Genomic DNA, 14,653 nt, shown 5'->3' with positions numbered 1-14,653 from the left:
GTCAACAGAGCCGGAGAATCTAACAAGTGGAACAAACACAACTCAAAATAAATGTTCTACTAAATTCAAATGTGATTAAAAAAGCATGAGTTTTTATGAAGCGTCTCTGATTGTCATTAAAGGCTCGATTCCATCCAGCACACAGCTGGAGTTTGTGTGATAACATGTTCCCCCATAAATGCATTAAAAACTGTACTAAATGGTCCAATTCAAAGAGAGAAAATATTGAATGTGTGTGAAATTAGCTAAAAGATATGAATAAAATGAGGCCACAGAGAAACTGATAAAGAGGATGACATTCAGAAGACTTTTTTTTTTTTTTTTTTAACTGACTGAGCTCAGGTTCACATCTCTCTCTCAGGGACAAACTGGTATTTTGGCGACATTACACCAAATGAGAACCAAGGCTGTTGGATTTCTGGTCAAAATGCTCTTATGTTATATCAGTCTACCTCATTGACTGTGGCACACTGTAGCAGCCTGAATGTTGTTGGTATTTTGCCTGTTTATTCACTGATTAACTTTCTATGCAGCAAACTTCACATAATTTGAAGTGAACACCTCATAAATCCTCAAAATGTAATTTCCAACTCTGCTGGTCTCACACAAAAACACCAGTCATAATTCAGTCTGAAAAAAAATCATCTATCATCTATCAAATCAATACATAAAAACACAGAGGGCTCTATCCATGACGCGCATGAGGGTTTTAAGATATGTAATAATGTGCTTACATAGGTGGGTGCATAATGTGCATACACTGCTAGTTACACACTCCAGGAGGTGCAGCAGTCCACAAAACAGCAAAAGATCAAAAGTAAAAAGATTACAGAGTGAAAGATTATTATTGTGCACATCAATCTGCGTACTAGCAGATGGGGTTTCCTCTACTTGGGAAATCCGCTATCACTACAGCGATCAGCCAAGTTGCAAGTGCGCCTGGCTTTTAAAGGGAATGGGAGATGAAGATATGCACACTCTGCTGGATTCAATTATTGTTATTTATTTAAGAAATAAAATGCAACCCCTTTGAACTATGTGCCGTACTTTGTACTCAGATTATCCGCCGCTAAACCAGCTAAAGTGGACATGGACACACCTTAAATGCGCTTGTGCCATGCGCTGTACACTGTGCTGCTTAGATCGCTACAATATAGCCCTGAGTGCGCTGTAGCGTGGGCTCTGCCGCTCTACACACCACAGCAGTGTGTAGGCAGAGGAAACACTGGGCTCTGTCAGAGCCTGGTGGCAATTAATAGAGCAAACAATACCTGCCTCTGTGAGACCATTCCTGCCATTTAACTCAAGCACCTAAATAGAGTGCTCTAAACGCACTGTCACAGGCAGTGTGTAACTCGAGAGTGGAAAACTTTGCCCTTCGTCCAGCTGTATTTCTACCAGTATTGTGCCACATCACAACCGTAAAATCTGTGAGAAGTAGAATTAACATGTTTTGTGTAATGTATAGTTAAAAAAAATACACAAAAATATACTTTACATCTGACATACTATTCTGAAAGTTGTATAACTGTGCTACCGAGCTGTTCTTAACAGATTTACATCAACCTCTTGCATGCAGCAGCAGCAGCGGAGCAAAATTATAAACTTTCTGTAATCAACCAGACAATCAAACAACATGTGGGCACTGCAGAGCAAACTTCTTCTCCAGATATAATCACCTTGCCAGTTTTGGTAACACCAGACACGGATGGAGAGGCAGAGCCAAAATATTGTGGTCTCAAAACTAATGCACAAGTGTGTGTGCAGTGTTATCATTTAGTACAGTGTCTGGAAATCAAAACGTTCATGTTCAGGGAGACTGACATCGAAATTGAACTGTTCTCCAAATGTAAAAAATGTTTAATAACAATCATTTAAGTCCAGTGGGAAAGAAACACTTAAAATATACAGTATGTTCTGCTGAATGCCATCTTGTTTGTTCACAAAATCAATCAAGAGCATCTTATCAGTGCATAACCTAAATTTCTCTGTTGGTTTTATGGCATTGTGCTCATTAAATACTTTCAATCTCACCAGCTGATGTCTGTGTGATGTTTGCAAGATGTTTGTGTGTTTACATTACACTGTATTTCTATTGCAAAGTTTGTTTGCAATTTCCTTTTGATGACCAGAGATTAGCTGCTGCAGAGGTTTTTATGTCTTGAAATTAGAATTTGCCAAGCCGATGTTGAACTTTGTTTAAGCAGCTGTTCAACACATTAATTAAGATGTGAGGCTGAATCTAGTGGCCAAATGCTTACTGTGAGGATTCGCTTTCTCTATGAGGGCAGAAAATTAGGTTACCTCTTCCTTGTGCAGTCGTCACAACAGATGTCGTTCCCTTCTCTGTAGTTAAAGCCTTGATAATTTGTTATAACAGTTGTTGCTGTACTTTTCTGACTGCTGAAATAAAAACCTCCACTGCTGCTACCACAGTCTCAAATGTACATGTTGTGTGATTTGGCTTCAAAGGAAAGGACAAATGTGCCAAGCTTTTCCTTACCTGGTCTATGATGGAGTCCAGGGTGCTGAGCAACAGGAAGCCCCGCCCCCTGACCAGGTACTCGCCCAGTGCCACCATGTGACTCTCCTCCTCGTCTTCCTCCCGTGCCTCCGCTCTCTGAGCCACCGCACTGCATAGTTGATGTACATCCGTCAGGAACTCCCTCGCCAGTGTGTTACTGGCTCCACTCATGTCTGAGCTACAACAGAGGACATAAAAGAGCTGAAGGCTGTGGCACAATCACATTATCCACACGTGTGTTACACACACTCCACACCGCTTTGTAGCATTATGAGGTATCTTTAGGGGCATGAATTTGAATTTAATAATGAAATTAAATGAAAATGAAAAGTTATGAAACCATCTTTAAATACATCACTTCCTTAAAAATATACTTTCTTGACTTCCTTAACCCGGACCAGACATCTCATCTGAAACAGACCTGGGAAAAAGAAATTGGTAAACCAATATCTGATAACCGTTGGGTTCGTATTCTGGACTTATCCCACTCCTCCTCTGTTTGTGTGAGACACCGGCTGCTGCAACGCAAGGTTTTGTTTCATGTACACTACACAAATGCCCGTCTGGCTAAAACCTACCCAAATATGAATGACAGCTGCAATAGGTGCAAACAATCACTTGCCAACCATACCCATATGTTTTGGTCATGCCCAAATTTAAAAGATTTTTGGGATCAAATATTCAATACACTTGGGACAGTACTGGGTATAAAACTTATACATACATATACATATATACATATATATATATATATATTCAATACACTTGGGACTGTACTGGGTATCAAACTTATACATATATATTAGTTTGTTTTTGATTTTTTTTTTCTTGATTTATTATTATTATTATATATTTTAATTTTTTTAGTTGTTGTTGTTATGGTGGTTGTTGTTTTGGGGATCTTTTGTCTCCGTTTGAATCAATCTTTCGACCATACCTCCTCAGAGTGATTTTGTTTGTTTGTTCGCTGTATTTGTAATTTCTGTATTCAGTGGCAGTTTGTCACAGTTACACTACCTCCAAGCGACACACAATTGAATGTAATATCCTGGATATCCCAACTTCTTGGAGGTAGTCCTGTCCTCCTTTTCTGTCTAAAGTATTTGTAAAATCAATAAAAAGATTTAAAAGAAAAATATACTTTCTTTCTAGTGTGAGGCTATGGCGGCAACTTAAATGAAAACTAGTAAGTTTAGAGTTCATCTCGGTGTGAAAATAAAACAATCACAGATCAGTCATACTTAAATGCATATAAAAATGGATGCAGCAGATACAGATTTACCATATTAGTTGTTTTGTCAATTCAATTTTAATGCCGACTTAATTTTTAAAAACAATATATTTTTCCAGAGTATGTTGAGATGATACTGAAACTGTCTAATACAAAGTATTGCTGTAAAAGCAAAAGAAAATAAACGGTTTCCAAAATTGCAGTTTGATGATGATCATGCTTGAATCTTGTTTGGATTTTATATTTAATGAACTAATGTGACAAAACAGAGGGTAATCACATTCGCTGATCTGTTAGGGGAAACCTAATTGAAATGTCTGAATACCGACTGCAACACAAATGCAGTGAGGGAAAAGAAAAATAGCCGAATCCGACTACCTTGAAAAGTGCAAGCTGACAACATGGTGAGGTCTCGGTAATACGGTTGTTTGTTCGTCACAAAAAACAAAACAACCTGAATTAATTCTGCTTAAAAATATACTACAAAAAGCGGGTGGTTTTTAGATCAGCCCCAAGCCTTTAAATATTCTGTAGGTCTCAACATCATACACACACCTCTTTCCACCTCATTCACATTCCTATCACACTCACCTCGACGTGTTAAAGACATGGTCTCAGGACGCAGCCATAATTAATTCCATCAGACGGTTGACAAATAACTCAGTGTTCACATTTACATCTCTGCTGTTGTACTCTGATCCAAACCGACTTACAACATAATAATAATAATAATAATAATCTCACACGTTAAGTAGTAGGACTAGGTTAATAAAACCTGTAACAAATATTTTTAAGTAAAAAACACTACACCTAATTTCTGACAGGTCTCATGTATCGTCCGTCTCATCTTACCAAATGTTACTGGGCCTAAGCGTTTCCCTCCAGTCATCTTGTGTGTGCTCCAAGCTTGACTGCAGATCTGCTGGCGGTATCTGCATACCTCCTCACACGACTACTGACTGAATTTTCTGTTCAGCAGCACAAATTCCATTAAATTGGAATTTCAAATGGAAGCTTTCCAGATTTGCAGCAGATCAGCGTATCACATGAAAGCATGTGATGTCACATGGCGAGAGGACTGGTCTTGGGAATACTGACGAGCCCCCGGTGCCCTGTACAAGACCTCTGTAATCGACAATCACTCACAGTAACTTCCTTTGTGTTCTCCACTACAACAACTGGGACTTTTTATGCACAAATGGGCCAGTTAGGAAAAAGCGGCAGAAAGAGACATTTTTGAATTTTGTTTTCGTAACATCTGTAACCTCCACAACTTTCCAGATCCTTCATCTTTACAAATTCCTCTTATATGGCCATGAATTTCAGACCCACAGTGAATTATTTTATTCTTCGATTATTTTCTATTTCCACTCTTGTTTCTTATCAAGATTGCCTGGCTTCCATAAAACACACTAATCCTGTCAAAACCAATTCCATGAAGATATTTAGGGAATTATGTACAAACCATGTTATTTTTCTACATTTCAACTCTTTTCTTTTATTTATTGCAGTTCTAATCTTGGCTCTAATTGAGGCCACAACGTTTCCAATAACAGGCTAAACACGTTATGCTAAAAGGTCTCCACTCTTTTGGAGAGATTGCCAATACAGTAAGGCCTGAATCCTCGTTTTACACTGTAGGAACAAGCTGATTTTTAGTCTTATAGGACTGCTACCACTTGACTTCAACAGCACTGCAGCAGCACTAATAATACCGAGCACTAAGGAGAAAACATGCACTACATCAGGGCTCTAAGGTGGAAGTATTTCACTCGCATTTGTGCCTAAAAACAGATATGTGTGAACCTATGAACCTATGTAAAATAATCTAGAAGCACGTGCCAATAAAGATCACAACCTACCATAATCTGTTGTCACAAACGAAACATATCAGCTGAATACAAGGCAACTGTGATTATTACACATTATCAGAAAGTGAAATGGTGATGTTACCACAAGCCTACAACTACTTCTTTCAGGTTGAAGACACAATGACTACCAGTTCAGACCAGTTTCAGACTGGAGAAGTGAGAGTAGCTGTACGTTTCAAATCATCTTGTCTGGAATCTTTGGTGTAAACTGGATATGTATATATATTTATATTGAATCAGTCCTTTAATGTGTAAAAAAATTAATTGAATATCTTAAAAATCATTTGTAATATTTTATATAAAAAGCTGTGTTCTAATCGTCCGTCCAGGCGGAAGGAGCACAAACACTCGTGTAGTGCAGGAGACATATGTATGTGATAAATAAGTTGGTAATCAATTTCTTTGTGTGCTCCTCATTTTTTTCATTCAGTGTGTTGAAAAAGAAAAGGTTAGCGTAGAGACCTTTGGATAAACATGCTTTCTAGATAAGATTGAAATGAAGGTCAGAAAATTATGAAAGAAGAAAATAAAGCAAAGAGAAGGATTTGGTCCTAACAAACCAATCACACGAGGTGCCTGGTGGTGTCAGCTAAGCCTGCATAGTTCTCGTGCAGAGATCTGCACATGTTGTACACCTTCAGCATATCGATGAACACACTAAGGGGCACCTGCAGCTCCGGCACCTCCATGCACAGTTGAGACACCATGTTATGAATGTGGTATGAGATCTGACAAAGACCTGAAAAACACTGTCTGGCTTAATGACTCCAAGCAAATTAAAAACGAATTAAGCAAATAAAAAGAGTTATTATGGTGTTTGTTTTGTATCTGTGAAGAATTTAGTCTCATGTAATACACAACTATGGTACTCAGTTCATTACATTGATAAGCAACTTAATTATTTTATGCAGAATTTTGCACAAAGTACAAAGATACTCTTCTTATTATTTGTATATTTAAATAATTATCTATATCAAATTGCCGCAAATTATATGGAATTGTTTCTGGCTGAAACATCTTTCCACTGAATGGAGTTTATTTAGGTCACAGGTCACCCTCTAACAGGACCAACGCACATACTGTATAAAAGGCTTTGACATGCTATCAGTGAGTAAGACCACATCACCACTCAAACAAATCACATCTGTTTTTATCTTACCACGACATTTAGTACTCACTATTTTGTGATTGTGATGAAGGTAATGTGGATTCTGGAGGAGCAGATGATACAATAATGATAAACAGAAGGTAAAATCAACCCTCTGATCTACTGTGTGTCAGTGAAGCAGAGACAAAGTGACCTCGCCATACTTTAGCCATAGTTTATGCCAGGTTTGACATCCTAACATTAGCTTTTGTAATTCATAGTAAAGCTATTGCTTGTATTGTGTTATCTAAGACACTTTAATTAAAAAGGAAGCTTTAATTAAACAGTCCGAGCTGCATCTGCATCTGTAAAGTCTAAAACACAAACTTAATCAACTCCGGGCTCAGAGTAATGGATTATATAAATATATCAACAAAACAAACAGCTAACTTGTTGACAAATCAGCCTGGACTGGAAAAACTCAATAAAGGAAAATGCGGTAAAAAAAAAAAAATACCATTCTGATTTTTGTGTTTTGCAGACAGTCTTTGCTTGTCAACTATTAAAAACATTATTCTATCTAATTGCTTCAGCAGCTTCGTCCTCTCGGCTCTTTCATTGCAAACACAAGACAGTGATTAGAAACGTGGTAAACAGAGATAATGGTTTCCATGATATCTTCCCACTCTGGCCAATTATTGTGATGTTGTTCACTCCAGCTGAGTTACTTATACAGGCTTCGTTCGGCTCTGTCCTTCACTGTGTGGATCGAGCTTTAGATAATATTCATATACAGTCTGGGTCTGCATGGGTCCACCTGCCCTATGAAAGAGTAAAACCAACAATGCCATTGTCAGGATTCCTGCAGACAATGCATTGTTAATAAGAGTGTCAGGAGCTATTGTGATGTCATGGAGGCGCACATGGTTTCGCTGTATTAATGTCTCTGGCTTTACTATAAACAATACAACATTAAGAGTGTGTTCGCACAGGTTGTGTATTTGTAGGGATTTAATTCACTGTGGATGTTTTACTGCTTTAGTTTTGTTTTGTCCGAAGAATTTGAATCTGTCTGTCAGGACTCCAATGAGTTCAGCTGTGATGGCTGTTTGTGAATCTAAACATGGTTATAAATGATTTAAAGTGAAGTAAATGAAGTTAAAGTTTTTTTTATTTTTTTTATTGTTGTCTTGCACTGGTACCAAAAGAAGCTCTTTGATTAACACAGGTTTCAGAGATTCATATATTTTCTGTTCAGATAATCTCTACAAATCTGCACTGCTTTTAAATGGATCTATGCAACACTGCATTTATATTCAGGTGTTGAGACTAATCTGTTGTCATGTTCTTCCAACAAAGTTTCGCCATCTTTCTGAAAAATTGCATCACAATGTTGCAAATCTACAATCTAAACAACCAAAGTTGAAGACATTTTACGGCAGTACAGCACAATGATGGGAGGATTTTGTGTCTGTACTTTGATTCTGGTTGATCCCACAGAATAAAACATTAAACTGCCTGAAGCTTTAAAAGAGGACCTTATTTTAGGCATTTTAACCAAAACCCCATTCAAACTAATCACTTTTCAGCTGAAGGAACACATGGCTCACGAATACTAATGAAACCACTTAATTCTAGGTAGTGTGTGTGTGTGTGTGTGTGTGTGTGTGTGTGTGTGTGTGTGTGTGTGTGTGTGTGTGTGTGTGTGTGTGTGTGTGTGTGTGTGTGTGTGTGTGTGTGTGTGTGTGTGTGTGTGTGTGTGTGTGTGTGTGTGTGATTTATTTAAACTCAACAGAATATAAACAAGAGGTACTCAAGGTTCCTAATGCCCAACAGTTTTTCTCATCAATATGTAAATCTATGCAGGAAGGTACTCTAAAAGCTAATGCACCATGATTACACAATGTCTGCACCCTCCACTATAATGGCAGGACACTAAGTGATGAGAATAAATCTGTCATTTCTGCAGGTTTTTTCCTGTTCAGACAAGAAAAGAAAAAGACTGAAGTAACTGCAGGTGTGTTTGCTGGTTTTGCACTCAGTCCATGTCACAACTGGCATTAAGTCTCATACATGCATTTAGTTGTACGTTGCCAGAGTTTCATAATTGCCAAACATTTAATTATCAATCTTCTATAATAACAGAAACGTTCTGAACCCTAGTCACTGTATTACTGCTGAGAAAGCTGTCTTAGGCATGTTACTGTAACATTAAATTCTCAAGACTATTTTAAGTAACCAATAAACAAAGGTTTTACTAACCCTGACCGAGACAACACCCCCGTTACGTCACATTTGAGAAGTTAACACGATGATGAGCCCTTACCAGAATCTTAGTGCATCTTTGGTGCTGTGGTTGGGGTGGTGCTGCACGTAGTGGAACAGACAGAGGAAATTCTCCAGACTCTGAAGGCTGACCTGATAAGAGACACACAAGAGTAGGCACATGAATCCAACTCAGAATATTACTTGCACTACCATAAAAGAGGAACTGAAATGAAAAAGATACGACATAAAAACATTTCCTTCTCACTCGAAAAACCCATCGTGAGTTTACTGTGTGAAGTTTTACAATCATTACAAATGATGGCAAAGTCAGTTAAATAGAGATATAAAAGCCCTTTAATGTCATTAGACTGTTACTCTCGTATGAATTGTTCAGATCACATTTGGTAGTGAGAGTCAGTATATTGTATTTTTCTTCTTTAACCTCCCATTGAAAAAACACTGGTACTAAAACAATATTTAATCCCCAGCACCACATGTCACATTGTAGATATGAACATTCTAAATTGTTTCCTGGAGCATGTTATTACCGTTTTGACTGATTTTAGGATTTATCTTTATCAAAACTCATGATCAAAGTGACGCTTTGTTACATTACATTTTTTACATTACTTTTCATTTAGCTGACGCTTTCATCCAAAGCGACTTCCAATTGAATTTGAAAAAGAGTCTGGTGCACAGCCCGTCACCATACAACTTAAAACCACAATCAGCAATAAAAGAATAGTACCAGAGAATCCCACAATTTTAGAAGACAAAGACCATACAAAGATGAAATCAGCCTTGTCACAGAGCGGCGGTCAGAGCCTGAATCTCCCCCCAAAGCTGCCATGGCAACCGTGACTTTCTTAACCGTGAGACACCTGACCGCCTTCAACTGCGTTACCAGTTCCAGGGTAGTGTGTTAATACCTTCCCGGCAGACGTGAGGACTAAAGCAGCGTACTGCTGTCCCTTTACACCACGCAGGAGCTATCTTTACGCCTCTGCTAATCTGACACCACTGACTGGATTCATTGAGGCAACGCTGATCCCTGACTGATGTGGCTGCTCTGAGTGTCTGGGTCACAAAGCCGAAGAAGAGACACCACGCAGTGCAAATCACATTACACGCAGTCTGACAACTGATGGCACTGACAGGATACATGGAAGATGGAAAATACTTAACTACATTAGATTCACTGACATTTGAGAGCTATACAACATATTTTCATCATGAAGGGATGCCTACAGTTTTATTTTCAAGTTATGATTGGTAAAATGACACAATATGTATAGTTGGCCCACCGAAGGTAATGTGAGGTAAGGGTAGACGCCAGGCTGCTGAAATAATATCACGATATTTTAGAGTATGTCTGCAATAATACTCTTGATGATATGACAAAATACTGAAAAATATTTCATTTCTAATATTAAAACCATGCTATTGCAACAAAATAAGTGTTATAGTTTTATATGTCATCAGAAACACAACAGTTTGCCTTGAAATATTCAGTAAAAACTGAACAAAAGTTATCTCCCAGTTCTTCAGTTTGCAAACAAGAACAGTAATTCAAGAGTGAGATTCAGTTTCAGCATTTCAAAAATAGTCGTATTCAGCCATACTTCTTGTGGTGGACAAGTTACACATTAAGTACAATAGTGAAGCCCATTAGAGAGCTACGCACGTACTCTTAGAACTGGAGTTACGTCCAGTAACTACTATTTATGCAACGTAACATGACATCATGATATGATATGATTTTATTAAATCAAATTAAAAATTGTACAGTATTATTGTGAATGATATGGTGATAGGGTACACTTCTACTGCAAGGCAACATGTAAACGACGTGTGAACTGAAGCCAACATTTTATGTTCAGCAGATTTAACTAGATACCAACAAACAAATTCAATCAAATCAAATTATTTTATCCTTCCCTCAGATGCAACAAAAATGTGACCAAAGCAACTCACTATTAGACATTTGGATTAAAAAAAAATAACATACTTGGAAAATAAATGCAAACTAAAAGATCACTGACCCCTTTAAAAAAAATACTGAAATATATTGACTTTTCTGATCTTATTATTCTTTTTGTTCACTGGTCCTGCTGGAGCAAATGTCTGTGTATCATGTATGCAGGGCACACGTGATGAAGCATGCAAGCAACATGATACACACGCTTGGCGAATGCTTCGTGCTATTGGACTGATCGACAGCAAAGACTGTGAAGAAGAAGACTGCTAGCAAGCGAAGAAAGCCGCTGAGCAATGTAGGATTTAAATTCTTCATAACACTCACTGCACAAATGTTTCGCGAGGAAGGACATATAATCAACATAAAGCTCAAAGACACACAAAATGAAGTTTGGTGATTAAACCGGATGCGAACATAACTTTTATTTGTTTAAAAGAAAACTCAACAAAAGACTCTAAATTTTCTCCTGGTTAGAGGAAGGGTGTTCAACTTGACTTTAGCTGAAGTCATCAACAAAGGCTACAATTGATTTTTGTTTCTTAAAGTGCCCCAGCTTTAACTTGGCACAGCTGGATTACTCACAAAAAAAATATATCAAAATTTGGGTGCAGTAATATCATTTTACAAAAAACTATGTGACAGTGACTCAACAGCAAATTATTTATCAGATTAGATTTCTACACAGACGGGATCCTATTATTACACACATAAAATACAAATCATAAAGCAAGTGATGTAAAACATCCCTTTAAAGAGTAAACACAGTTTCAATCACAGGTCTCGTGTTTACTGCTTTACTACTTTCCGCAAAGACATTTTCTCACTTCATGACTAAATCAGAAACGGGGAAACTTTCATGAAGGATATTCAGGTAACTGCAGTTTTGTTGCACCTCAGTGTTTGCCGTTAACCTTGATGGTGAACGCGGCCACGGAGGTTACTGTTCCGACAAAACCCAGTTATGTCAAGGGTGAGTCAACTTCCTTCCTGTATCACAAGTGTTGAAGCCGGTTTTGTTTTCAATTTTTGTTCAACTCTTTATGATGGTATTGAAAATAGATTAACCTTGTGGAGTTCGATTTGTCATAGGACAAAAACTTTTTTTTTTTTTTTTTAAATGCACATATTAAAGTCCACCAGGTACCAGATGATGACGGTACAGGAGTTCACCACACTCACCGGGGTCGGGGAGGGGCAGGGAGGGTGACACTTCGCCAGCTGAGGCAGTGATGGGATGGGTGGGTGGGTGGGTAGGTGGGAGTGGGTCACTGCACACCAGGGAGCTGGACAACATCACAAACAGGAGACGGGAAAAAAAAAGGAGGAAAAAAGAAATGATGGATCATGAGACAGACAGGAGAGGACAGGGGGGAAAAAAAAAACACAAAAGCTGACAAGAACATAAAGGGGAAAGCAATACATGCTGCAACAGACGAGAGCAAAGATAAAACAGAGGGGGGAGTGATTGACAGGAGATCAAAGCGTCAAGGTTGCCAAAACTGTTATTAGTTCAATAAATAAGCCCTGAAGCGATGATGGAGCTGTGCACCCACACAGGTCTATTAAATTAATCTCCCAAAATGAGTATCTAAAATGACTCGGCCTGTCCTTGTGTTATCTGTGTACCCGTGTTGTGGCCGTATCCCTCATATGGGAGGGGGAAACTTAAAGATAAGGCCAATTTGCCAGCAACGGGTTTGTTTTTTCCTCGGAGGCTCTAATCCAATATTACAATGCACTCTGCACCGAGCAGCCAGCGTGATTTCATAATGGAGAGACTGCCAATGCCGATTAATACAGTTTAGGAGGGAAATCAACAGCTCGCGAAGCTCAGTGAACACATTTCCGTAAACAAAAGGAAAGTGTTGACCTTTTCTCTGCAGTGATGAATGTCTTTATTTGCTCATTTGTCATGCAGACAAACGCAGCGCTACAGTGTCTGGGTGGGCTGAGACACACTGCTCCGGAGGTCCATTACTGCCACTTGTATGTTAAGGGATAATGTAAACACACTGAAATTAGATAATAAGACACAACCAGCATTGATTCATTTCAGAAGTGGGGGAAAAACAACAATACTTGCTTCCTCAACTTTACAGTAGAGGAGTGCATGTCTGAAAACTTAAAAACCTGAGTTTTCCGTAATTGCTCGGATACACTGGCAGTGACCTGTGTCTTTATCCAACCCACGATCATGGGAGACCTGGTCATGGGAGTCTGATGCCTGACTCCCCCACGCTGGTACAGACTTTCCTCTCAAGCTCTCTTTGGATAATTGGGTAGACTACAACTTGGCAGAGGCAGTGAAAGCGATGTGATCCTGTCCTCATGAGAGAGGACGCGGGGCGTTAGTTATGCAATGTTTTTTTTCCGGTTTGAGATCCCTGCTGATCTAATTTGACATTTGGGTGATGAGCATCATGAGGAACTCTTAACGTTCCACATTTCCTCACAAACTATGAGTCACAGAGCAGAGTCGTTTACCGCAACACCACAAACAACTGTGTTGTTTTTTTTTTCATTAAGAGACACACAAAATGTCAGGAGGCCACCATCAAAAAGCATGTTAGTGTTTTTGCCAGCGTCAGGTCCACGCTGTCACAAGCAGTGACCTTTATTCGAGCACAGCCACAGTGCAGGAAATGAAAATGGGTTACCCTCTGATTTTCATTACAGGGAGATAGCGTGTGAGCTGGTATTGGTCAAAATGACAACCCAAACATCCTGCTCAGGCCCTCGTCTTCCCCAGCGGTTCAGAGAGGCTGTGTTATTCAGGAGAAATCTGACTTAATAACATGCCATAGGGTGGAAAAAGCTGAGCCACAGCGATGGTTGAGGTCTGACTCAACCCCAAACTAGAGCGATGAATTATTCATCCGTTCAGCCAATCGTTTGGAACGGACCCGGAGACCAGAGCGAGTGGGACGCAGGCTGAAACTAAGGGCAGAGCAATGAATGCAGATGCCAGCAAGTCAAAGACGGCAAATCACTAAAGACATTTTTTTGAAAGATGAATTTCACTTAAAGCGAAAAATTATCTGTGGAAGAAATAAATAAAAAACATCTGTTTAAAATTAATAGGACTACAATTTCTACTGTTTCCTCTGGACTGAAACATACTGTATATACAGTATGTTAGTGATACATGGGACGTATAGTAGCTTAGTTGAGGAGCTTTTGGAGTGAACCTCCTCCATCACTTGAGGCAAGGTAGTGCAATCCCTGAAAACTTGAAGGCTGAAAAATGTCCCACCTGAATCTGATCTGGTTGACATTTTTCAGATAATTGGATTACTTTAAAAATGTATTATCTGAAATGCTCCATTAAATGCCCTTAAGTGGTAGTTTCCAGCAGCGACCAACTAAGAAATATATTGAATTTAAGTCCATAATGTTTGTGTTGTTAGGAAATTCTGATTCCTCAATAGATACAAATTCCCCCAATTCCCATATTAGAAAAAAGGTATGCATTAACGAATAAACTTTGGTTAAACTGAAACATTGTCTTGCAGATCCAGGCCTTTTAATAAGAGCTGGTTATGGGCCATTCAGTGTCACCCACCCTTATAATGAAAAGGAAATAAAGTCATGAATAATTTTTCCATTTTATTACACTGCTGTATGAGAATTACAAGAGAGACCAATTAATGTAGCAATTACCTTCTTCCACTTAGCTGTGCTCTTAGTTGCTCAG

At 38.7% G+C, this 14,653-nt stretch overlaps 1 protein-coding gene across 7 annotated transcripts in view; it reads right to left on the bottom strand.

Moving 5' to 3' along the window:
• The window catches only part of lyst (lysosomal trafficking regulator), a 65,632-nt gene that overhangs the window by 46,270 nt on the left and 4,709 nt on the right, over window positions 1-14,653 (bottom strand). For 6 of the 7 annotated variants that reach the window (XM_069690093.1, XM_069690095.1, XM_069690096.1 and 3 more), the window contains exons 2-3: window positions 9,040-9,131; window positions 2,504-2,702 (exon numbers count right to left, since the gene is read on the bottom strand). In XM_069690093.1, the coding sequence (XP_069546194.1) occupies window positions 2,504-2,702; window positions 9,040-9,131 (291 nt within the window). Of the gene's footprint in view, window positions 1-2,503; window positions 2,703-4,607; window positions 4,737-9,039; window positions 9,132-14,653 lie in introns of those variants that run through there. The other variant, XM_069690099.1, reaches the window with a different exon arrangement.

Source organism: Brachyistius frenatus, unplaced genomic scaffold (genome assembly GCF_029030835.1).
Source record: "Brachyistius frenatus isolate BFR_SWC_R1_liver_20210118 unplaced genomic scaffold, ASM2903083v1 Contig_8, whole genome shotgun sequence".
NCBI classification, from domain to species: Eukaryota; Metazoa; Chordata; class Actinopteri; family Embiotocidae; genus Brachyistius; species Brachyistius frenatus.
Note: the sequence above shows the minus strand (reverse complement) of the source record. Positions and strands in the feature narration are given on the sequence as shown.